General features: G+C 39.0%; 1 protein-coding gene across 1 annotated transcript; it reads right to left on the bottom strand.

Annotated features, from left to right (window-relative positions):
* Positions 1-759: 759 nt before the first annotated feature.
* TBC1D31 (TBC1 domain family member 31) lies at positions 760-24,098 on the bottom strand. Its single transcript, XM_041407506.1, has 22 exons — positions 23,982-24,098; positions 21,558-21,704; positions 20,886-21,001; positions 18,840-19,018; positions 16,336-16,487; positions 15,728-15,887; positions 15,328-15,528; positions 13,976-14,152; positions 13,100-13,179; positions 12,850-12,996; positions 12,438-12,571; positions 11,318-11,451; positions 10,565-10,744; positions 9,353-9,585; positions 8,637-8,786; positions 7,315-7,450; positions 6,382-6,456; positions 4,517-4,654; positions 3,490-3,684; positions 2,937-3,084; positions 1,780-1,896; positions 760-1,095 (listed from the first exon to the last, which is right to left on the bottom strand). The coding sequence occupies exons 1-22, from the start codon at positions 24,056-24,058 to the stop codon at positions 959-961; spliced, it is 3,213 nt and encodes a 1,070-aa protein (XP_041263440.1). The 5' UTR covers positions 24,059-24,098; the 3' UTR covers positions 760-958.
* Positions 24,099-24,101: the final 3 nt, after the last annotated feature.

Raw genomic sequence — 24,101 nt, 5'->3', positions numbered from 1 at the left:
CTGCTAATGTGACGCTTTCTACTTCCAGATGCAGAGGATGTTAAGGCAAGGAAAACCAAGTACCTTTGTGCTGTTAGGTTTTCATGTAATTTAACGAGAAGCAGAGAGGCTGTTCCCCGCCCCAGGTGACAGAAAGGTGCTGGTTAGAGGTATCATCCTGGGTCTGCCCGGTGCCTCAGCCCCCAGGGCCAGCACGAGCAGTGCTGCTCCCATACTGCTGCCCCAAAGAGCATCAGCAAAACCCCAGGGGAAGCAGAACAAATTAAGATCCCAGTCCTCATATTTTCACAGGGCCAAGTCTACCCCTGTATCAGCACTATGTGTAGCAATTATGGATGATTCACTTTAATTTACTTTGCCCTATTCCTTTTTACTGTAACACCACATAATGTTCTTGACTTGGGTCAAAAGCATTAGCCATCAGTACCACAAGCACTACAAAGAGCAAGGTAGTGCTAGAGGATTTGTTTAGATCCTCTCTCCTATTCTTTCTCATGAAATGAACTTGCTAATATGTGTAACAACTACATGCCTCTCCAGCAGGTGCTCCACACTCTCTCTGGGCCTTGGTTTCAATGTTTGGCTCTCGCTGGAAAGGATTCTTTTCTCTGATTGCAAATTTCCCTGCTGCAACTTGTAGAATCCACTTCCATATCACTGACAAAACCAACATTTTTAATAGTGATTTGTTTCTTCAAGTCAGGGCAGCCACCAGAAGTATACAAATACTGCACACTCAGTAACTTGATGGTAAAAAAATGAGTTTATTTTAGAAGTAAAAAATAACAAGAAGGTTACAAACAAAAGACATATTTTCTAGCTAGGATTTTATTCTTATATAAAAACATCTCCAAAAGCCTTTAATAAGTCTATGGTCCATCCTGAATCACAGTATACATATTTAGCTTTTCACTGATTAATAATTTGAAAGTGCAGCTAAGGTGCAGAGCAAATCATCTCAAGGTGACCACGTTGTAGCTGGGGAACGAGCTGGAGGGTGCCTGGCTTGGGCCCGTGAGGTGAGCCTTCGTCTGAGCCGCCAGACTTCTGCCATCAGCTCCCGCTCCTGGCGTGCCAGTTCTGCTCGTCTCCTGGCTAAAGACAATGAAGTGCAAGAAACTTAACACTGCAACCAGTGGTTTTCCATAAACACTACAAATACCTGTTGGAAACCAGACATTTCTGGCAGAGAAATGCTGGTTTTCAGTACCACTGGATGTGAGGCAGCCCTCAGACTGGTAGGAGCAAGTTCTTTGAAAGCAGTGCCTCTGTTGGCTACCAGGTCAGATGCTAATGGGGGCTACAGCAGGCCCAGAGGTTCCCATTGCTGGCAGACTTTTGTACATAAGGTGCACTGGAATTTAAACTGCTTTCACTGCCAGAGTAGCTAGGACAGACTAGAGGAAATTAGACTTATTCTTGACTATAACTCCCAGTCAGATTTTGATGAAAGACAGCTCTACAGCCTCTCAACATTCCCAAATCATAAACAGCTATGAAGACAGGAAAAACATGTGCAATATGATCAGGTCAGAATGCAATTAAACTAGGCTGAGGCTTACTAGGACCACTCTCATAACGTGACACACTTCAGGCACTTCTTACCTGCACCACCCCTGGAAGCAAAGACATTTTCTGCAGGTGTGAAAGAGAACACAACAATAAACTGGTTTACTATCTACTAAACACCTACACAACTAATGACTCAATCCCACAGCTGGGTGTTCCAGCAATGCTCTGAAACTAAATGTGAAAGAGACTCCTAACTTAAACACTTACTGTGTGGTGATGATGCTAATGTAGACAAATCATTGAGACAGATGCTTCCAGACCTTGGCCTCTGCTGGACTTCTACCCCCCTCTCTGTACACCTGGCCTTTACATCGCGCAGTCTCTCTGTGGCAAATGGAAAGAAGGGTTCTTTGTAACTTAAAAATATTGAAGTTTCTAGTGAATTTTTCTAGCTGGAGGTAAAACAGTTTTTCTCCAGGAAGCAAAGGTAGAACAATCACCCACTCCAGTTAATGGCAAGTACAATTTGCTCAGAATTAGAGGTCAATGTTTCTCCTCTTCGGGTCACAGGTATGCATCACGGCATTTCATTTTAAGGAATTACAGCTCTGTAATTTCATTAATTTCTTAAAATTCCCTTTAAGAAATTGCAGCTCTTTAAGAAATTACATGTGCTGTTTCTTCCTGTATAATTAATCTTCTGACAAACAGGCCACTAAGATCATATGGAATATGGCTACTCATGCTTGTAGTTTTAGGAGCCACCCACTTTAATTATGCACAGTTGCAAAATATTCCATACTAAAACATTAGGTAAATAAGGACAAAGGCTGAAAAAGTTTGCCCAAAGCAACACTAATCATCTAACCCTAATATTAATCATTAATGTTATGTAAGCCTTGGAAGCATGGTGGGGGGGTAGGAGAAATACCTGCAAAAACACAAAAATGCAGCACTTGAGAAGGATGTACTGACCAATTCCAGAAGCACATAACTGTGTTGGGGTTTGTTTGGTTGGGTTTTTTTTAAACAAACTTACTGGTATAAAAGCACTTACTGGTATAATACTGTGTGTCAGTATTATACCACTTCTTGGTATAATACTGTATGTCACCGGACAACATTATTTGACAGAAAATTTCTAATGGAAATTTGTTTTAAGATGAGCTAGACCTGTGCTCCTACCAAAATGCCATTTGTATTGCTGCATTTGATAGGTATCAAACTGAGCTTTCTTTCTAAGTCTGGCCTTGGAAAACAGATACATCTATTTAATGAAAGAATATTGTCAAAAAGCACTTATGGAGTGCTTAGTAAAGGAGTTATGCTTAAGTTTATCCCCAATATTGGACAGTTCATTTGTATTCAGTCATTGAATGCTTCATGCCAACATCCACACAGAACTGTGTTATCTAAATGCTCACCAAAACAGCCATCTTCCCTCTGCAGCTTCTCAGCCAATTCTAACTCATCATTCATTTTGTCATCTAAGAACTGCTTCCTGTGCCCATCTGCAGCAGCCGCCTTCTGCTCTTTCCCCAGTTGAGCTTTATTCTGTACAACGTCTTCCTGCTGTGTAACAGAGATATTAAATGTCTTCAACAGATGTGTTGCAAGGAAAAACCAACAAATAGAACCATCTGGATTATCACTGATTACACTTCACCCTAAAATCAAAATATGGTAGTCAGCTGTATGAAGGTTTCATTTTGAAAAATGTCTCATTCAAACATCTGGAGAAAGGTAGAAGTCTTGGGTCAGAGAATAAAAACGAAAGGAACTTACAGAAATAGGAATTGCTTTCCTAAGGCTAAAACATCCTTACCAATTCACTCTTATGCTTCCAGAAACTCCCAGTCAAAACAGAAAAGGAGAATTCTAACAAAATATTTCTCTAACACATTTCAGCTTTCTGCACTCCCTGTTACAGGTGGTTACATTTTTGCCAGGCCCACTTAGAAAAAGAAATGCAAATACCTTTTTTGATTCTGTCTCCCTCATGGCCTTCAGCAGTTCAGCTTCTTTCACCCTGTTGTCATGCAGGAGCTTGACAATCTCTCTGTAGCGCTTCACCCGGTCCTGGTCATCATGCCTGAGTCTCCGCTGTGGGTGCAGCCTCCCGTCGGTATCAGTGTGCTTCTGCTCAGCTCTGGCTAAATTTTCTTCAGCCACCTAATAAAACGCCTTTCTTACCAGAAATTCAGTCTATTCCAACTGCACAGCCTTACCTACAGACCAGGCAAGACAAACTGAGGTGTCTCCAGGATCCCTGTCAGATGTCCCTGCTAGAGCCACTAGCTGCACTCACAGGTGCAGCTGACATAAGATTGATACCTGAATGCCAATACTTCACCCACATCCATCTGCTTCCAAAAAATCAAATGCTGTTTACAAAATTTCAGACCCATATGTTTATTTCTAGACAATACACAAATGCAGATGCCAAGCATATGGGCAGTGGGATAGCTGCAACTATTTTTCCAACTGTGCAGTTACAAGTTCTGAGCTTGAAAATCTGAGCAATTCCTAATGTCAAGCTACACACATTCATTACTGCAATCTAGAAGACAGCTTCTACAGCAGAATTGCCTGCCAAGTACTACCAACTGAAATCTCCTTTGAGGCTATCTTTTATTTTGTTATGGTTACAAACAAAACATGTTCCTTATCAGGAGGATGACTTGTTTTGAAAAGCACTTTTGAGTCTTACATGCTTTCTGAGTTTTGAGAAGTAAAAAAATAAAAGCTAATGTTTCTGGCAGGTCCAGAGAATTTCAATATTATACAGCTGTTTGGACAATTCAGTCAAATTTTTGGAAATCTCAAAACTTAAACATAGAATACTAATCTATTAATATAGGTATCTAGAAATTAGATTTCTTTAGAAAATATTTCTATATGAACTTGAACTAGTTAATTACAGTCAAAATACTATTAGCCAGTACTACTTGTATAAGTTAGCATATTGACTCCCCAAACACATGTTAAGATCCAGTTATCTTACTGTATGAATTTTCTGTATTTCTTTATCTATTTCTATCAGTCTCTGAACACGTTGATCTTCCAGATCCATCTTTCTTCGATGGGCTTCCACCTCTTCTTTCATTTCCTTTGTAACTACCTCTTGGTCTTTGATTAGATGCTGCCAAGCACACAAACAAAAATTATGGTTGCTAAGCTACTAGCTCACATTAGTAATTCTATCTCTTTAACATTTATTAAAATTTCATTAAACTAGTATTTGAATATATCCACACATCTCATCCCACTACATATCATAACTGTTCAAAAAAGTCATAGACCCTGCTGTTTTATCCACTTGGAATTAGATGAAGCATGAGTCATAATAGTGGCCTGAGTCATGACAAGGGATGTAATTTCATTCTCCAGATTACTGTGGAGAATAAAAGCAGAATTCCAACCTAAATGAATTAGATTCATCATGAAAATATTCTGCAATTTATGGCAAATTTTAGCCAAAACCTCAAAATGTTTCATGACTATAAAGGGTGTTTCAGGGCACTGGGATTTGTAATAAACACATCGGCAGCTTGAACACAGAGACGATTTGCCGAAGAAGTACAACCCAGCAGCAGATCCAGAAACAGCATTTTAGCTTACCACCTTTTCTTCACATTCACCAGGGCACATCTACACAATTTTCTGCTACAGTTAAAACCCCTTCCCAGGCCTGTAGGAATCTACTGAGCAGCTGAGGCAAAGTCACCATCCTTTGAAGCTGGAGTAGGACCCTGGCTGACGGCAGCGAAACAGTGCAAAGCCTGTCTGCACAGACTCTTGTGGGCAAACAGGGATCCTCAGCCAGTTAAATAATTGCTACCTTTCTAGCCCAGAGAGGATGATCACTGTAGAATTAGTTCCTTAGAGAGCTGACTTTACATGTACTGGAATACAGATGAGCTTAGCCTGGTTTGTGTAAATGTAGCCACAATACAGTTGGCTGTGTACTGAATAAATAAATGCTAACAGAAATTTAGCCCAGTCATGCTCAATATGGATTATAACAAGTCTATGACCAAAAGCTTTAAAAAACTCAAATAAAAAATGACATGTTTCAAAATGAGGGTCAGAGAGCTGGATGTCTACTTCTCCTTTATTCCACTGGATCTAGACAAACTCAAGATGGGTACATGTAGCTTTGATTTCTCAACACTTAACTGAGTATTTTAACCAAAATGAACATTTCTAAAGACTTCCATTGGCATCCTTGCTTTGCAGTAATTTATAATAATTATTTACAATAATTAACTAAAATTTAACTTTAAACAGAATTACTGATTAAAGCCATTTATAACTGAATAGCCATATTTCTGAATAAATCAGTCATTTCAGAAAGGAGCTGCACATTCCTGATGAACCATCCACTCCTTTTTGCTTAATGATGTTGTTGGCAACTAGACATTTTTTCGTCACCTACATCAATCTGCTATACTGTTCTCTCCAGAAAATGCAGATATGTCTGGATATCACAGATGAAAAGGTGGGAGTTTCTGGATGAGGAACACATTGTTGTACACTTATTTCTTATTTACATCTTCCTCACTTCCCTCAAGCAGCTGAGCCCATAACTAAACCCTCTAGCAACCAAATGATACCTCAGCAGAGGAAAATAAAATGGGGAGGATCTGACTTTTTCACCCAAAACTCCCCAAGATAACACTGAATTGTGTTATTGCTTTTACAACACGGGATTTATTCTAAAAAAAAATCATTAAAGACGAAAAAGAGGAAAATACCAGGCCCCCATTTCTCCTCACAAGGTGTGGTTGCACGAACACAATCAAATCCAAGAACTTCAAATGAACAACCATTAAATACTTGTATTTAGTATAGTTCTCCAATAATTACATGTTCAAAAAGCTGTTTCTGTGATTCAGGTTCTATATCTTGGACAGCATTTGTTTCCTGCTGTCTCATAGATGCCTTGTGGAGAAGAGAAACACATGAAAATACACTAAAGAAATTCTTCTGCTTTAAAAAAACATTATCAAAAAGAATGTCCAAACCCCACACCCCTAAGTTCTGGTTAATTTTCTGTCATGTGAAGAATGGAAAATACTGCATAACAAAAGCACGGGGCAAGGTGGAGAAGAGGCACAGAAGAGTTCTGCATCCAGCCAAGCTATGTTAGGGAAATACCGGTCTTGAACTGATGTTAAAAACCTGCCACATGCAGCTCTGCATTGAGTAAGGAGTCCCTGAAGCCAGAATGCTGTGCAGGACAGGAGGCAGAAGGGGAAGTGGCTGCTTTGCACCTGGCAGAACCTGTGCTGAGCTGGAGCAAAGGTGTGTTACTGTGCCCTGACTGTGGGAACAGCCACCCCCAGCTTCACTGTGCTCTGCAAAGTGTGTTGCTGAGACACAAGGAATAGCCCTGCAAAGGCTCAGTATGTGCTCATGAGTTGCAAAACCTTCCATTCTCAGCACCATTCTCATGGCACAACTGCATGCCACGGTGCCTGGCTTAGTGATTAGGAAGCAGGGCCAAGCCTGGCCAGAGGCCACTGTGGAGCCTCTCAATCAATGGCAGAGTTAATTTGCAATCTGGACATACAGCCTACAGACAGCTGAGAATTCACTAGTCCTTTAAGAAGCTCATCACATTTTTCAACACTGCCACTAACTGTTAAATAATGCATTTACCACTTGAAGCAGTCTGCCTCATGCTAAAGACACCTCTGGGCTCACAGTATATCAACTAAAATTTTAGTTATGCCTTTTTTCCTTGTTTATTTTCCCTATTAAACCTTGCAGAAAATAATAGCTTGAGCAATACTCAACCTTTCTTGCAATTTTGTCATTGAGACGTTTCAGTTCCATTTGATCCTGATCTTGCTGGTAGTTCAGAAAACGTCTTCTTGAAGCATCTAAAAGTTGCAGTTCCTTTACTTTCAGTTCTCTTTTCACAACAGCAAGCCTTCAAGGCCAAAATGAACAGAAATAAACAAATAACAGAAATAATACTGTATATATAAAAGGTCAGTACCAAAGAGCACAAACACACAATGCAGTTAGCCATTAATCACTATGAGCTCATCTCCACCTTAAGAAAGCTTAGGATGGCTGCTTTCTTTCCTGTAAAATGTCCAGTTTTCATTTATGAGACAAAATTAAATTCACAGACACACATCTTCTAATGGCAATATCTCCAGTTAAGCTTTGAAGTCCTGTGGCCTATTTCTGTTCCATTTTAGTAAGTACTAGTTTAATGTTGCAAGGATCCAAAACTGGAAACTACTCCTTAGAATAACTGCCAGTGTCCTGGCACCTCTTGCTGCACAAAATTATTCCCAAATTTATTTGGTAAATATCAAACTCTTTCAAGGAACAAAACCACAAACTTAAGGATTAGTTTGTAAATAAAGGCCTGCTGTCCTCTTTAAAAAAAAAAAAGCAAACCACCAACTCTGTAGGTTACAGAGGTTTAGGAGATGTGCTCAAAAACGTGGTGGTTAGGGACAGGGTTTAGTGGTGAACTTGGCAGTGCTGGGTTAACCATTACACTTGATGATCTTAAAGGTAATTTCCAACTTAAATGATTCCACGATTACCTGTAGTTCATCTAAGAAATTATGGAGATGTTGAAATTCTCTTAAACCTTCACAACTGCAAAATATACAAACTTACAGTTCAGCTTCATTACTATCACAGCTCTTTGCTTATAAACTGATACACAAAGCAGTTGTTTTTCCAGATCCACTAGAAGTCCAAGACTGTGTACAGTGACTGATCTGATAAGCAACTCTTGTATCTGCAGTGTGGGTCTGCCCACAATGCAAGTCTGAAGTCTCAGTGTGCAGACACAGCAATTGACTGTTTAAGAGACTTCGCAATCTGAAGGAACCAGAAAAATGGCTGGGAGCTGACACAAGAATATGAAGTGACTTGACCTCTAATCTGCTGTATTCCCTCTAGGGAGTAATAGGCAAGGTAGTAATAGAACCCAGATCACTAATTCCCACACCAAAATATGACCCACCAGACCACAGTTATCCCACATTACAATTTATACAAATTAGTGGTTATTTCTCCTTTACTCATGGTTAAAAATGTAATAGAAGGCTACAGTAGCCAGACCCCTAATGCTTCCTGTATTCCAATACCTCTGTCTCTGCTCTGCCAACTTCTCTTCTTCCACTAGGATTTTTTGTCTCTGTTCTTCAGCTTCTTGAAGTAATTTCTGCTTTCGATACCAGGTTTCATCTTCTGCTTTCTGTTCCTGTGCTTTGGCTTCTGATTCATGTGCTAATTGTCTACATGGAAGGAGGTCACATGTTAATCATTCAAACCAAATATCAAGAAATTACTTGATTACTTTGAAATTGATACAGTTCTAGCAAAGAGCTGCTGAAATGAGATGACATGAAAGAATATGGCATCCCCTTCGTAGTGACAAAGTACATGAGGCAGAGGTACCACACTGACTGTTAGAGACAACAGGGTATTACAGATGAGTGTAGGTACTTTCTTCCCACATTCTTAACAAAAACTGGTTTCTTAAACAAAACTCCTGGCCCTTCAAAACTTGGGGCCCACAAGCTGAACAGAGGTTTAGGCTCTGGCTATGAGCTTCCAAGTTCGGTGACTTGTGGCCCAATATCTTCTGCTAATTAGCAGACATTTTTTTATTTAAGATAAGACTAATTATTTAATGTAAAAACATGTCAAACCAAGTAACTCTCAACCTTTAGCACTATTTCAAGTCCTTTTCCTGAATTTTCTTATCTCTCTTCTCAAGATTGCACATTACAACATACAAAGCCAGTTATGTCCACCTGTACTTCCCAGTCTGAGACCATCTTCAATTTCTCACTAATACCTCTCTCGCAAGTATTCAATTTCATCCTGTCTGATCTTCTCCCATTTCTGAGCTTGATAATTCACAATGAACGTGGGATATTTATTAAACACAGGGTACTGTCCTTTTGTAAGTGGTGTGAAGTCATCAAGCATATGCTGTGGATGGATTTCCAGAGGTGTAGCCTCCATAAGATGATAGGCTTCCTTGATCACAACATTAATGTCCACGTTGTTGCGATGATGAAAGAAATACTGTAAGAGACATGCTGCCATTTACATTCTACACAAGATTATGCACTTTTTTTCATAAATATATATTTATTTTTAAAACACATATTTGGGAATTATCATGAAAATTAGCAAGACCTATATTTCAATAGTTAATTTTAAAAGATTTTAAAGTTTTCCCTACCAATTCATAAAACATCACCAGCTCAAGTGACTTGAGCCAAACTTCTTCAAGGTGGGAAAGGATACTGTGGTTCTTTTCCTTGTCTTCAAATGGCAGCTGTGTAAGGGATTTGGGAAGCTGGATGTCAATTTAGAGTGTCCAACAGTGACTCCCTACCACTGGATTAACCTGCCTTGACTTTCAGTCTTCAGCCATGAAGGTCAGAAATTTCTCTTCTTGCAGGACTATTCTTCCTATCAAAGATCTTATCCACCAAGAAAATCTCTAAATGGTCATTATTAAACATAGCAATAATGTTATCTGCTTGATGTCAGTCAAATTGGCTGCTCATAAGGACATTTTAGAGGTGGAACTCTTTGTTTGCCTACAGAGATATTTTCATAAGAAAAAGAATCCTCTTCCCATGGAACATTAAACATAAGGAAACATTTTAATTTAGCTTCAGAGAACATCCAATAATACTACCTAATTTTGAAAATCTGACAAGAGGATAATGAAACAACATCACAGAATTATTGTGTATCATCTCCAGAGGCAGAAGTCCATACTAGATCCTCAAAAAAGAGACAGAATTATTTTGTGCTTGATGAACTATTGAAATCTTAAAAATGGCCTTTAGGGACATTAGAAAGTTTATGAAAGCTTTTAAAGTTCTCCTTGCATGAAACTGCAGGAAACAGCTCAATGTTTTACTCATTTATTGTGTATTTGTCAAGTACCAGATATTAATCTGGAAATGGATCTCCTTGTAACCTAACAACAGATACATAGTTTCATACATCTTTTCCACATGATTGACTTAAATATGAAAATGTTTACCTCAAAATCTGCTGCTTGATTACAGTGGAGCAAGGAAGCTCTGGAACATATAACATAGGCAACGACAATCATTAGAAAGTATGAAGGATGGTTGGAGAAAATATTGTCGAAGGCTTTCAGCCATTCTTCTCTTGTTAGAACCTCAGATAGTAGTGTTTCTAGGAGAGGCCAAGCATAAACCTGAATTATTTGGGAAAATTGACAAAATAATCCATTAGTACAATTTTACTATTCCTTTTAAAGAAACAATGTGATTTTTCTTCCCTTATACCAAGAATCTACTAATTTATGAAAAAGGAAATAAACAGATCATTTCAAGATAAGTTTCACCACCTACTCTAAACATTCAAAGTTAATCTGGGCTGATTACAAATACATTTCTTATTTCACTGGATGTCTAAATGTTCTGTTTAGATTTGTAAAGCTAAAATCATCCCTAATGATAAACAGGCATTAGAAAATTAATTCATCACACTTATGTTCATGTTAAAAAAGGCACATTTATAATTTGATGAGTAGATTTTTAAACAATGTGGACTTGAAAGCAAAGAACTTCTAAAGAATTAAAGTAGCATACATATGATCATGGACAAAGAAATACAGGAAATCAATGATATATTCTTTACATTCCCACATAATTCACTGTTATTTAATGAAAACTCCCCCAAACTAGAAATACATCAAAATAAAAGACCAGTGCACTGTTATTCACTGCAGTATATTTTTGTATACAAAAGCTGTCTAGACTATTACCTGTGAAGTCACATTGTATTTTATTAAATGCTGAAGTAGTTCTTTGTCATGATGTGCCAAAACATTTTCCATCATACCAAGGACATTAACTGGAGGATTGGGAAAGTACTCAAACCAGTGTTGACAAAAATTAACTGAAAGAGAACAAGAAGCTGAACACAATCCACTGTAATCCAGAGCAAAAGACTCATGACAGCCTTGAAGTTGGGTTATTTAAGATGTTGTTTCAGGCAGCAAAACCTATTTAAGATACTCCCATCTCCTCTGAGTATTCCTAAACCATTCCCACAGTACCCTGCTCCTCCAGCTGCACTGGCATGATTTTTTGTGTCAGTACACTGTGAACCAGACTGAAGAACTGATCTGGCTCAAATACAAAGTGAAAAAAAATCTGTGAGCTGTGGGACTAAGGCATGGGAGGCAGATGGGAATACTTAAATCAGTGTTTCTGTCGCACAAAACTATAGCCTGCCTCAAGTAATTTTTAACGCACTAAGAATAATTTCTGTAAACTTGGATACTTATTCACCAACAGCATGTGGTTGCACAGTGGGTATGTATGCTTGGCAGCACATACCTTCTGTAGACTTAGCAGCAGCTGCAACAACTAATTTAAGTGTAAAGCACTTTAATTTAGAATGTTTCTTCAGAAGACTGCCACAGCCAGCGTTCAGACAAATGTCTAGTTTTGAGTTACCACATGCTCAAGACAACTAAACAGAGTTTAGTTGAGAGATCATTCAAACCTTGAAAGAGATCATTCCCTGTTGGCTGGGAGCAGGTGACAGGTGGGGTGGGTGGCTGTGACTACTTTTCCCGTGTCTCAGAGACTTAATTATTATTATATAATTACACTAGATACATATGGTTTGCAAATGCTAGATACCTTTCAATTAGACATTAGAAACACTGTTAAAACTGCTAACTTTTTGCTAGAAACACTGCAAAATGAAGTCTCTTATTTTGAGGTTTTTGTTTAAAACTACATATTAATTCCTGGTAACACCATGGTGACCTATAAATAAGGAAATACCTTATTAATTTCAGCAGGAAAGTCTCTCTTGCTTGGGAAAGCTTAAACATGTTGAAGCATATCTGAGTTTTTTAAATCATTGCTTACCTACTACTGTAGCAACAACTTCAAAGCAGATCAGCTGGTTGTTCTGGAATAATTTTACAAATGGGAATGCTAGCAAAGGCATGTAAGGTGTCTCAGCAAAGATAGCAGACCAGTGGGCTAGAGCTGACAAGGTCCTGTACACAGTGGCAAACAAAAAAATGTGTACAAAACAATATTGATCCAAAACCAAACAAAAATACAGCATGTATTTTACAACCACAACATAGAAAGATTGTGAACTTCAAGACAGATGCAGGATTGTATGAGTTACCAAAACAAAACTGCATGAGGGCACTACTATGTCATTTTAGAATTTTTCTTACAGCTGCTTCCAGCTACTGGATACATTTCAGATGACTATATGAAAACAAAAATCTGTAATATTTTAAAGAAGTACAAATATATATTTTACCTCTGTAGAACTCTCAGCAGTTTCCCACTTTTGATGGGATACTCTTTCTGAATATTTACGAAGGCACTGTGGATTCCCCTATCTATCAGGCTACTGAATGCCAAGTGGTTTTCAGGAAGTTGTAATAAGGAACGCCAAACAAACATCCTGCAATTAAAATGCAGCCTTAGTCAAGGAAATTCTTTTTCATAGGCCAGTAAACACAAGCAATTTTAATTTGTGCAAGCATGAACATGCACACAAAAACCACCTGTACTTAGCTGGATATTCTCCAAATCCTTTCAATAAGGCCTGCAGACGATTCTTGTTTAATCCACCTGGCAATTCATTCTGCAAAACAGGAGATCAAGGATAAATGTAACCATTTTCTCTTTCTTTGCACTCTAATCGATGAGAGTGGCTAAATATTGAGGTTTATCACATAGTGTCAAAGAAAAAAATCAAACATGTATTGCTGTCTGCTACATAGTCCTGGGAACTTCAACAACAGCAAAAAGGTAATTTAATAATCATTTACTGTCTCCTGAACTCAAACAGCTATCATTGATTTCAGTCAGAAGCAGATCAGACCCAAACTGACTGAACTATGTACAATTAAATGATGGATATAGCAAACCATAAAGAATACTAACATAAGAAATAGATCATATGGTAACACATAAACAGGAATATATATATATATATATATATATATATATATAAAAGGCACAAGATAAAGACAGAGAGAGAAAATGACACCATCATGACAGAGGGGAATAAATGTATTTTATCACAGTAATTAATCTTCTAAATAATTAAGAAAAAAAGGAATGGATTCTAGGCAGACATTTTAGATGTGCCAGTTGGCTTTCTGTAGGGAAGCATATCAGATCTAGCAAATGCCAAATGTGTCACAAGTTGCTTGAACAACTGCAGAGGTACCCCAGACTGGAGGCAGCTCTGGCTGTGTCACATACTGTAGGAGTATGGACTAAATAGAGAGAGTAAATGGTACTAATATTTCCTTAAAATCTGCCCTGCTCAAATATACAAGTGCTTCAGTGCCTGAATTTATTTTTTAAAGCAAATGGCAATAAAATATAAACACTGCAGACTGAAGGACAAAATATTTGCAATTTCTTCCTACCTCTTTATTTTCAAGTGATGTATTTGCTTGCAGTTTTAGCAATCTGCTTTGCATTTTGCTTTGTTTGGATTTCCATGGCCGCTTTGACCTTCCTGAAGTCACTTTTGTGATCAGTTTATTTGCCTCTGATGTGTACTTGGGCCCATCTTCTACAACTTTGAACATGAATGGTGGAGGCTAGTATTAAGTACAAATACCTTGGTTAAAATCTTGTAAAACAGATTACACAGAAATATAATTTGTTGTTTATTTTATATGCCACATTTTTGAGTCTGATGGCCATAAAAAAGACTAGAAACACATTTATACTATAAATAAACAGATATAAATTGTATACTCCTGGAAAATGATGTCCACAAATAAAACTGCTCTAACTATGGGAAGGTTTATGTAGCTTCCAAGCTAACTCAAACATCATGTTATTTCCTTGCTTAGCAAACAGTAAAAATATAATTGGGATACTGTAGATGTGTATCATGTACTGTTCAGGTTATTTACTTTAGTGTGTTTCTCAACGTCATTAAAATATTTTGCATTTCTATAGCACCAGTTAAAAGAATACAGAAGACCTTTACAAACTTTAATTAGTCTTCAGTGTCAGGCAGGTATTAATTAATTCAATGCTGGAGATTGTGAAAGCAAGTGACAAAGTGGATATCCCAGTTCATGTCAAACCGTCAGCAAAAGTGCAAATGGAATGCGTGTGACATCTTTACACATCCTTCCTCAGCTCCAGCTCCATCATTATCCAGAGCTGGTTACTGTTTACTTCAAAGACATGGTGATAAAGATATATGGAATTCTGTATTTAGAAACCTGACTCCCATTAATAAATTAATGTAATAAAATAAGAACTGGTATTTAGAATGTTTGTCATTTAGGAAGGATTAAGAGTGTATGATTGTGCCATAAATGATGGGTGCTGGTATCCAATAACACAGTAAGAAGAACAAAATCACAGTAACAAAAACACCATTCATGCCCTCAGCTTAAGAGAACATTAGTTGCAAAATATTTCCTATAGGAAATGGAACAGAAGAGGCACAATTATTCTGTTTCCATCTCCCTCCAAAACACCATTACAAAAAGAAATTGATACACACAAATTGCTGTAGAAAGAAATACCATCTCCCCCTTCCAACCCTAGCACAGTAATATATATATATATATACCTTAAAACCACCAAATTACCTGACAGGCTGGAGGAACTATGAAAAAAACTGTACAAATCACTTTTTCTTTATTTATATTGTTAAATATGGCACCTCTGCAAACTACTGCTGATGCAAAACATATGCAGACAAGTATCATCTTTAAGAGGACTAACTGCTGTTTTAAGAAATGTAAAATACCTTATTTCCTTCTTGAGTCAAAGCTTGGACACTGTATAAGTTAAGGCTTCCATTTTCCATTACTGAGGCAATGTACCGTCCATTTGGGCTAATCACTGCTGTACTAATTCCCTCTTCAGGACTCCCAATGTCAAAAAGGAGTTTGCATGTTTCTATATGGATAAATCTCATAATGTTATCTTGACTTAACACTCCAAGGACCTACAAGTGAAAAGGATTCATCCATTAATACTGCCAACGTAAAACAAAGTGGAATACCTGGAACACCCAATTCAGCACAGTAACTTTCCTTTTGTATCATATACCCCTATACCCACAGAGCCCCCCAAAAACCCTCCAAGTATAGGTGTTGAATCCACTACCCAAATATTTCTGTCTTAAGCTTTATGAAAAAACTGACCTGATTGGAGCCCCCATCAAAACTGTCAGGGAGGAATTCCAGGTGACGGACAGCTCGCACCTTCTCTGGCATCTGGATTATTCTTATCAACTGCTTTAATTCCAAACACCATAAGTGAAGATGATTTGATTTCCCACCAGCTACCAAAGTCCGACCATCCCTGGATCACAGGCAAAGCTTCCGTCAGCATACTATAATTTAAATTAGTGTTAGCTAAAAAGAGAGATTGTTCATTTTGTTCTATGCCCTCAAATCACTTTTGAGTCAGCCATTATTCCTGTGATACCCTCCCAAAAGAACAAAATAGCTCCTAAGTAATAAAATTTGCTTTAGTAAAGGATAGGGTAAAATAAAGGATATTATAAAATAAAGTTTAAACCTTATTTTAGTGGTCACTAAAAATCAATCTAATTTATTTCAACTGTTGGGGGATTGTAATAAAAACTGCTGCTGATCTTTGCTGAAAGTATCAGTCACAGCAGAGTCCAAAAGCTTATCATAGTAGATAGCTTAATACTTCCATAAAACATTACAAATAAAGAAAGAGAACCTATTTAAAGCCAGAGTTTTTATAGTCTGCCTTTAGAATGTTTAAAATAGCAATTTACCTGGTAACAGCAAACACCTTATAAAATAATACAGAACCTTCTACAGGAGCTGACAACTGGTATTTACAGTGAAGAGTATCGAATTCCCATGCAAAAACAGAATTATCTTTGAAACAGCTGAGAATGGTGTTACTCAATGGAAGAAAAAAAACCTGGAAGAATATGGAAAAGAAAAAGAAATGGGATGTTGTCAAGGAAGTACATTTTAAATAACCGAAGTGCATGGCAAAATAAAACATGGCAGGTGTGGCTACTACTGTGACAGCCTAGAGAAGAGTAGGTGTGCTCTCCTTGCACGGGTTTAAAATGGTTGTACCCTTTGCTAAGCCAGTTTAACTCACAGAAAAAACCTGTTACATTTTATCTGTCTTGTTTTTATGACTGTTAAACTTTATTGTTTCCGATGAGTGCAGCAAGGACGCAATATAAACGCTGGGGACATCACTGGCTGAGATTATGCCAGTGCTACAAAGTTCGTAGTTTTGGTCTGAATGATCTCTTGGGTCCTTGCAAATCTGGAAATATGGATATATGGGCTGGGTTTCATCTTAGTGACTGAAAATTGGACATTCAGGCCAAATGAGTCACTTGACAGTGAGCAAAAGTAACCTGTGGGGAAAAGAGTCATCTCAGCTACCAGAGTAATTTATCTTCTGCTGTCTGTCCTCCTTCAGGGTCCCTGAGGAAGACTAGACAAAGAATTGAGAGCAGATGAATTTGTAAACTGGAGTACTAACAGTTGGTAATTTTCTGCTTTGCCATAGAAAAATACTACAGGATGGTCACAAGCAGCAGTTGAATAAACAGTGATGCTTTGGAAATAATCATTGTAGATGTGTTGTATTCTCATCTGCTTCATCTCCTCTCTGCTCACTCTGCACCTCTGTCTCTATCTTTTTCAATTAGCTTTGCCCCACACCAATCTAACAGAAGGTGTATGTTAGAGTGCAAGTGGGCTTAAGAGGCATCAAAAAGCACACAAGATGGGTGTGGCACTGCTACAGTGGCTCAGAGAGCAAGCAAGAATCCAGCTTTGCACACTGAGTGTCAGGCCTGTGGTCTAATAATAAATCTGAACTTCAGTAAAGCATGTATTTACCTGTATGTCTTAGACTGTGGAATAAGAATACCATTACTCTAAAGACAGGAAAATGAAATCTAGATCATTTGCATAATGTCCTATAAGAAATGGTAGTACCAAAGAGAGCAGGCTCCTGATTCCCAAATGTGATCTATTAATTAAATCATAATCTCTTACTGTTTGGCTTTAAATTTTTTTTCCATCAACATCCTCATCCTACCAAATTCCAAGAGCCACTTACCAATAAGAAGTCCCTATACATAGCCTACACAAAGAAAGAAAGATACTGAGAACTAGAAAAATCTCCACTACAGAAATGCATCCATCTTTGGAGGAAAGATGTTGTAATTATTTTTGCAACATGTGCTACACAACAGTTTTAATAAAACAAACAAACAAAAATTTATGGATGATCTTTCACAGTAATTGCTAGGTGACTTTTAAGCTGACAGAATTTCTGCCTGACCCAGAAGTGGGTGAGGACACTCAAATGACTAGCCTTGTTCTCTGCAAAAGCAGCACGGCTTTTTAGTGGCCAGCCTGACGAGAAGCTTGGTTTGAAGTGGTGTTTGTCAGACTATTCACTGCAGGGCAGCACGTGTGCAAGCCATGCTCAGGCACTGGGTCAGGACTTTCTGTAGTACTTAGACCAAAGTGCGACATTTGGTGGCGCAGGCAGACCTGTTTAAAATAGTGTAATGCTAAGGGAGACCTACTTAAACCACTCCTTTGCACAAACATGTCATCCTTCTCATGCCATGCTGTTCCAGTGTGTCTGTGTAGCAAACGGAAGCAAAGGAACCACTAGGCTGAGAAGCAGTGATTTCTTTTTGCTGGGTTCCTTTTCAGCCTCGTTTGTTCCCACATTCAGTGCTTTGCATGCACAGACAGAAGAGCTTTGAATGAGGCAGGTGGTGGTGACTGTTTGAAGTTACCACTATGACACCAAAATGTGTGCTTTGCATGCACAGACAGAAGAGCTTTGAATGAGGCAGGTGGTGGTGACTGTAGTTACCACTATGACACCAAAACTGCTTTTTAACAACACCCTTAAATCCCACTACCATTCAGGTTGGAATCAATCTACACAGGTCCTCTGAGCCCACCCTAGGCTAATGCAAGGTCCACCTAGAAGATGGTTCCAACTTCCAAGTTAACTTGGGTTAGTCAAGGTCATGTCCAAGCAAGTTTTGAGTATCTCTAAAGATGGAAGTTCCTTAAAAGTTCCTAGGAGATCTTTGCAACTACTGAGTCATTATTTCAGTGGTCTGGGTGATGTGATGGGATAAAGTTAAGATGAGATGCTCAATGATAAAAAACATTCACCTGTATTTTAAAGACTATAAATAATGTGATTTTAATATGTGATGTTGCACCTACTGTGATGTGCTTGTTCACCCTTTAGCAATTGCTCTTTACTCACCTTTTGTATACCCACAGACTGACGAACATTCAGCTTTCTTATTCTTTGAAAGGTGTCCAAGTCCCACAGTTGAGCTGTATCAGTGGAAGTAGTGATGGCATACTTGCCTGAGCCATGGACAGAGATGGAAGACACGGAAGATTCATGGCCTCTCATCCAACTAACTAGCTCCTGGTTTCCTGCAGAAGTTGATGAAAAAGATATGAGAGTCAGTCAGAGTGGAACAACTACTACTTTAGTCTTTATTGTCAACACTATGCTGTGAGAGACTTTTAAGCATAACTAGTACATAACTATTTACCATCACAGCCCAACACACAAGAAACAAAGGTATCAGTCTTCACATAGGTATTACACCTTAAGAGGAACAACCTCCTTCTCATCTCCAAATAACATTTTACAAGTTATGCTGAGTTCTGCACGGAAAGCCAACTTGCACAGACTTGATTCATTTAGCCTAAAAATCAATCTTAAAAAGCCATGAACAATGTGATCCGTTAAGTTCAGCATGCCTCATAGAATATCTGATGTGCACACCCACAGAAGCTGAGACTGAATGTTCTAGTTAGAATTCTGCACTTGTTTTTACTTGTGGACAGAATGTGTGAATGATTACACAACTATTTACAGGTGAAAAATAAAAAGGTTTAATGACAACGGGCTATGACTACAGAAGGCAGAGTCAGAAAGCAACAGCTCATTAATTCTTTTAGAACCTTAAACATTTTTCTGCTGTGCACTGCATTCTAAGGAAATGGTCCCTCTGACTACAATGTCTCCCACTTGTGACTGCATGATCACTAATCTTCCCTAAGCAACCAAACTGCACTCGTGGCAATTACACTGTTTACATTGGGTGGTTTGCCTGGCAGCCCATGGAGTGGTTCCAGCTACAGCTGTGGCATCAAAGATAGGAAATGGCTATAAAGCAGCTCATAAAGACTAACAGTCAAACTTTCTGCTGTGCTTACAGACAATGGAGTGCTTAAAGCTATCATCACCTGAGAGGTGACATGGGATGAGAGAGTGTCTTCTAAAGAAGGGGGTGGAGTCCATCAGGCAAGAACTGTCTAATACCCTACAGAACTGTACCAATTTAGGTGAGTACCATTCATATTTTAGAACATTTTTCAGTATGACTTGATATCTGGAAACAGCACCAGATGAATATGCACTACTCTCTGGAGTAATAAAGATTTCTCTAAGTGCATCCAAACATCTAAGATTGATCTTGCTGTTGTTGAAAGGAAGAGAAAGAGTGCAGAGGATTTCAGACCTTAACTCTGACTCTTTCTCTATTTTGAGGAACATTGTGCTACATTAAAATCTTCACAGATAATCTCAAGCCCTTAAACTGTAGATGAGTGATTCCTACAACTTTTTAAATATATTTAATTCCAGGTAATATTTGGATATAATGGAAACATTACAAATGCACTTTCTGATAGGTGAAGAACAATTTATGAAGAATGAATTGTCACTGCTTTGCACCTTCACCATTTAACTTCTAATCAGGACAGAGACACACAGCTGCAATGTTAATTTTTAATATTGCTTTTCAATAAGGATATAGAATTATGCAAATACTCAAAAGTATTGACATTTCTTTTAGTGTACATTGTCACTTTGTTCAAATATTTTACTGTAAATATAGTCAAGAATTTGTTCAGTTGCAAACTAACACACTGTCAACTAGTTTTGGCTTTATTTTAATACAGTACCTCATTCTAAGTAAACATACAAAAAACTGCTTAAAATGAAAGGTAACATACCTAACTACAATCCTGTGGTGGACTTCAGTTAAACAAATGCCTGCGTGACTCAGTGGGAATAAAGAACTTCGGCAAAGCAAAGGGTTCATTTAGGTTCATTTACCCAAGGACTATAACCAACATGGGCCCAAGCTTTTCTTTTTAGACACATGGCATGAAATACATAGTATAATTTCCATAAAACAAACTATCAAAAAATTTAAGATCAAAACTAAAATTATGTAAGTTTTCATGCCAATACAGATAGCATTTAAGCCTTGAAGTTTCTCCTTACCTGTATCAAAGCACTTAATGGAATAATCTGCCAAAGCCACAAGGAACTCTGTCTTTCTGCAGAGATTAAATGCCAAAGCAGTGCAAGCCTGCATTGTTCTCTGAACAAGGTTGAACCTATTTAAAAATACACATTTTCATTGTGTTAGGAAACTTTGGTTCACTTAATGTCAAGTGAAGTAATAATTTAATTGGTTTCAATATATTTCACAGAGAGAAAAAAATAAACTCAGAAGAAGGGAGTAAGGAAATAATATCCAATTATAACAGATAAAAAAATCAGTGCTAGTATTTTAAAAGTCAGTAGTAAAATGCTGAAAGACTGGTTGATGTATTTCTGCAAATGAAAACACTTGGTCAAATCTGCTGTAATTTGTGGCTCACTCATTGATCTGTACTGGCCCAAGAATAACTTCTGGTGGTAGCACTTAAGTTCTATGGCATTGCTGTTCTTTTTACAGTTGCAAGCCTCTGATCTTTTTGAGCAGCTAAACTAAATAAATAACATTTAGGGAGCCTACACAAGACACTGGGTTGAAATTTCAGCCCTGAGCAAACTCTAAAACTATCTAGTTAAAACCCAACCTGTGGGATCCTGTCCACGCAAGTTCCACACCCCTGAATGCTACAGATGCCTCAGACAATTAAGAAGTCTTGCTAGAAATATTCTTACCTGTTCCCATTCAAGTCAAAAACATATATATTCCCTTGGCGGTCTCCAGCGAGGAGAGAATCCCCAGAACTGTCAAAAGCCACATTCAGAAAATGTATTGTCTTTGAATGGTACCCTTGGACACTGTGAATGATGTTCACTATAACTCTGTGAAGAAAGCCAGCAAAACAACCATGCTTAGAATCATTTTATTACCATTTGTATCTGCAAGACATAGGATTAAAATGTTTCTATCTTAGGATTTTACAATTCTGATTTTCCATGTTCTATGAAAAATCTCCCATGAAACCCATGTATTTCTAATATAAAAAATATACTACAAAGGAAGTAATTCACTGGGTTGGAAGGTGGGTAGAACACATGTAAAGCAGATGGGGGAAATTCACCAATCACAATCCTTTTGTGTGGTTCCTGCTTACCTGACTTCCATTATTAATTAATAAGACTAATATATACTGATGTATCTGAAAGCCCAATTCAGCAAGGAACCTGGCTCATTATTACCACTGCAAAGAAATGTTCTTTCAAAGAAAACTGAGAAGCTGTACATTACTGTAAGAAACCAGTCTGTTTAGATGTGGGGAAAATCAATTTTAATATCACTTCTTTTCACAGTCTTCAAAAGTATTAGGATTGCTAAGCCTGGAAAAGAGAAGGCTCTGAGGTGATCTAATTGTGGCCTTCCAGTACCTGAAAGGAGCCTACAAGAAACGGGGAGAGAGACTTTTTACAAAGGCCTGGAATGACAAGACAAGGATGAATGGCTTCAAACTGAGAGAGTAAGTTTACATTAGACATTAGGAAAGAAATCTTTACTGTGAGGGTGGTGAGACAATCAGGCTCCCTAGAGAAGTTCTGGATGCTCCATCCCTGGAAGTGCTCAAGGCCAGGCTGGATGGTGCCCTGAGCAGCCTGGTCCAGTGGAAGGTGTCCAGGCCCAGGGCAGGGGGGTTGGAACTAGATGATCTTTGAGGCACCTTTCCACTCCAAACCATTCTACAATTCTATGAAGAAATCCTTATTTATTACTATTCATCTGAGCTATTATAGAACAAAAGTTTCCAGTTTTCCACTTCTATCCTTGTATGGTTCTGTCCACATAAAACAGAGCCAGATGCAGCAATGTGCAGAATCAGCTGTAAGAGGAAGGGTTTTCCAGGAAGCAAGAGATTGAGATTTGGAAGATCTGCCATTCCTGGATTTATTGCCTAACACTGAACAAGCCAGTCATTTTGTATTATCACTTGGATGTGAATTCACAGTTAAACTAAACACCAAAACTGTGCCAGACATTGGCAGGCTGATTAAAGACTGCAGAGCACTTGCAGAATGCTCTGACCATGGTTATATGAGATGCTGATAGTTCTCTGAGACACAGAATATGCTACCCAGAACCTTCACGGGGCTGTGGGGGTTTGTTACAAAGTCTGAGTGAACACATACAGCTTTGGTGCAGACTAGAGATAAAACTAATTGCACCTCACTGTTAAGCCCACTTTCTTCAATAAAAGGGCCAGAAGAATGAAATGAGAAAGATAAAATATTTTAAAGTGTAATTGAAATCTAGTGATGTTTGTGTGGATTTATGACATTAAAGACCCTAACAAATGAAGTATGACTTCTGCTTCTAAAACCATCCTGAAACAAAAGTACTTATCCCTGCAGCTGCAGCACCTCCTAAGACCTTTTCAGTGTCACTCTCCGCCTTTCAAAAGTTTCCCTGCAACTAAACTAAGCCAGGAGAACACAGTTAGGAGCTCACGGGGCTGGCCCCAGAGTCCCCCAGGACAGAGGCCCCCAAAGCAGCATTTGTGACGCTGCTCTTCAGCTTAGACCAGGCAGTATTTACAGAGCACACAGATTAATCTCCTGGAATTCCCCCACGGCATTTTATTCAATACAATTCCTAAACCAGGGTAAGTGCCGGGCCAAGCCGAGCGCGGGGTTTCAGCCTCCCCGGGGACCGGCTCCGCCTTCAGGAGCGCATCTCGTTAATGCGTGTAAGAATCTCAGAGCATCGGTGCTGCCCAGCGACAGGACGAGGAGCAATGGCCTTAAACTAAAACACAAAAGCTTCACCTCAACAAGAGGAAGAGCTCCACGTTGAGGATGGCAGAGCACCCAACAGGGAGGTCGTGGAGTGTCCCCCTCTGGAAACATTCCAAGCCACCTGGACGCGCTCCTATGTAACCTGCTCTAGGTGACCCTGCCGTGGCAGCGGGCTTGCACCGGATGATCTCCAGAGGCCCCTTCCAACCGCAGCCATTCTGTAACTGAGGGGAACGTGCTCCTTTCGTTATCTAACCGGGTATCCCCGGGCTGCCCCTTTAACCCCCCAGCAGAGGCTCAGGTGGGCCCGGGCCGGCCCTGCCCCGTCCGCCCGCTCCTCTCGGGCAGCCGCTCCCCCCGGCCCGGCCCCGTTACCCCCGCGCTGCGGCCGCCCCCGCCCTGCGGGTCCAGATGGGCCCGCGCCGCCGCTCGCCCAGATCGCAGCGCTCCATCCCCGCCCGGCGCCGCCGCTCCCGCGCTGTCCTCAGGGCTCCG

The sequence above is a fragment of the Onychostruthus taczanowskii genome, unplaced genomic scaffold, assembly GCF_017590055.1.
Source record: "Onychostruthus taczanowskii isolate IOZ18803 unplaced genomic scaffold, ASM1759005v1 scaffold27, whole genome shotgun sequence".
NCBI classification, from domain to species: domain Eukaryota; kingdom Metazoa; phylum Chordata; class Aves; order Passeriformes; family Passeridae; genus Onychostruthus; species Onychostruthus taczanowskii.
This window is presented reverse-complemented; position numbering and strand designations above follow the sequence as displayed.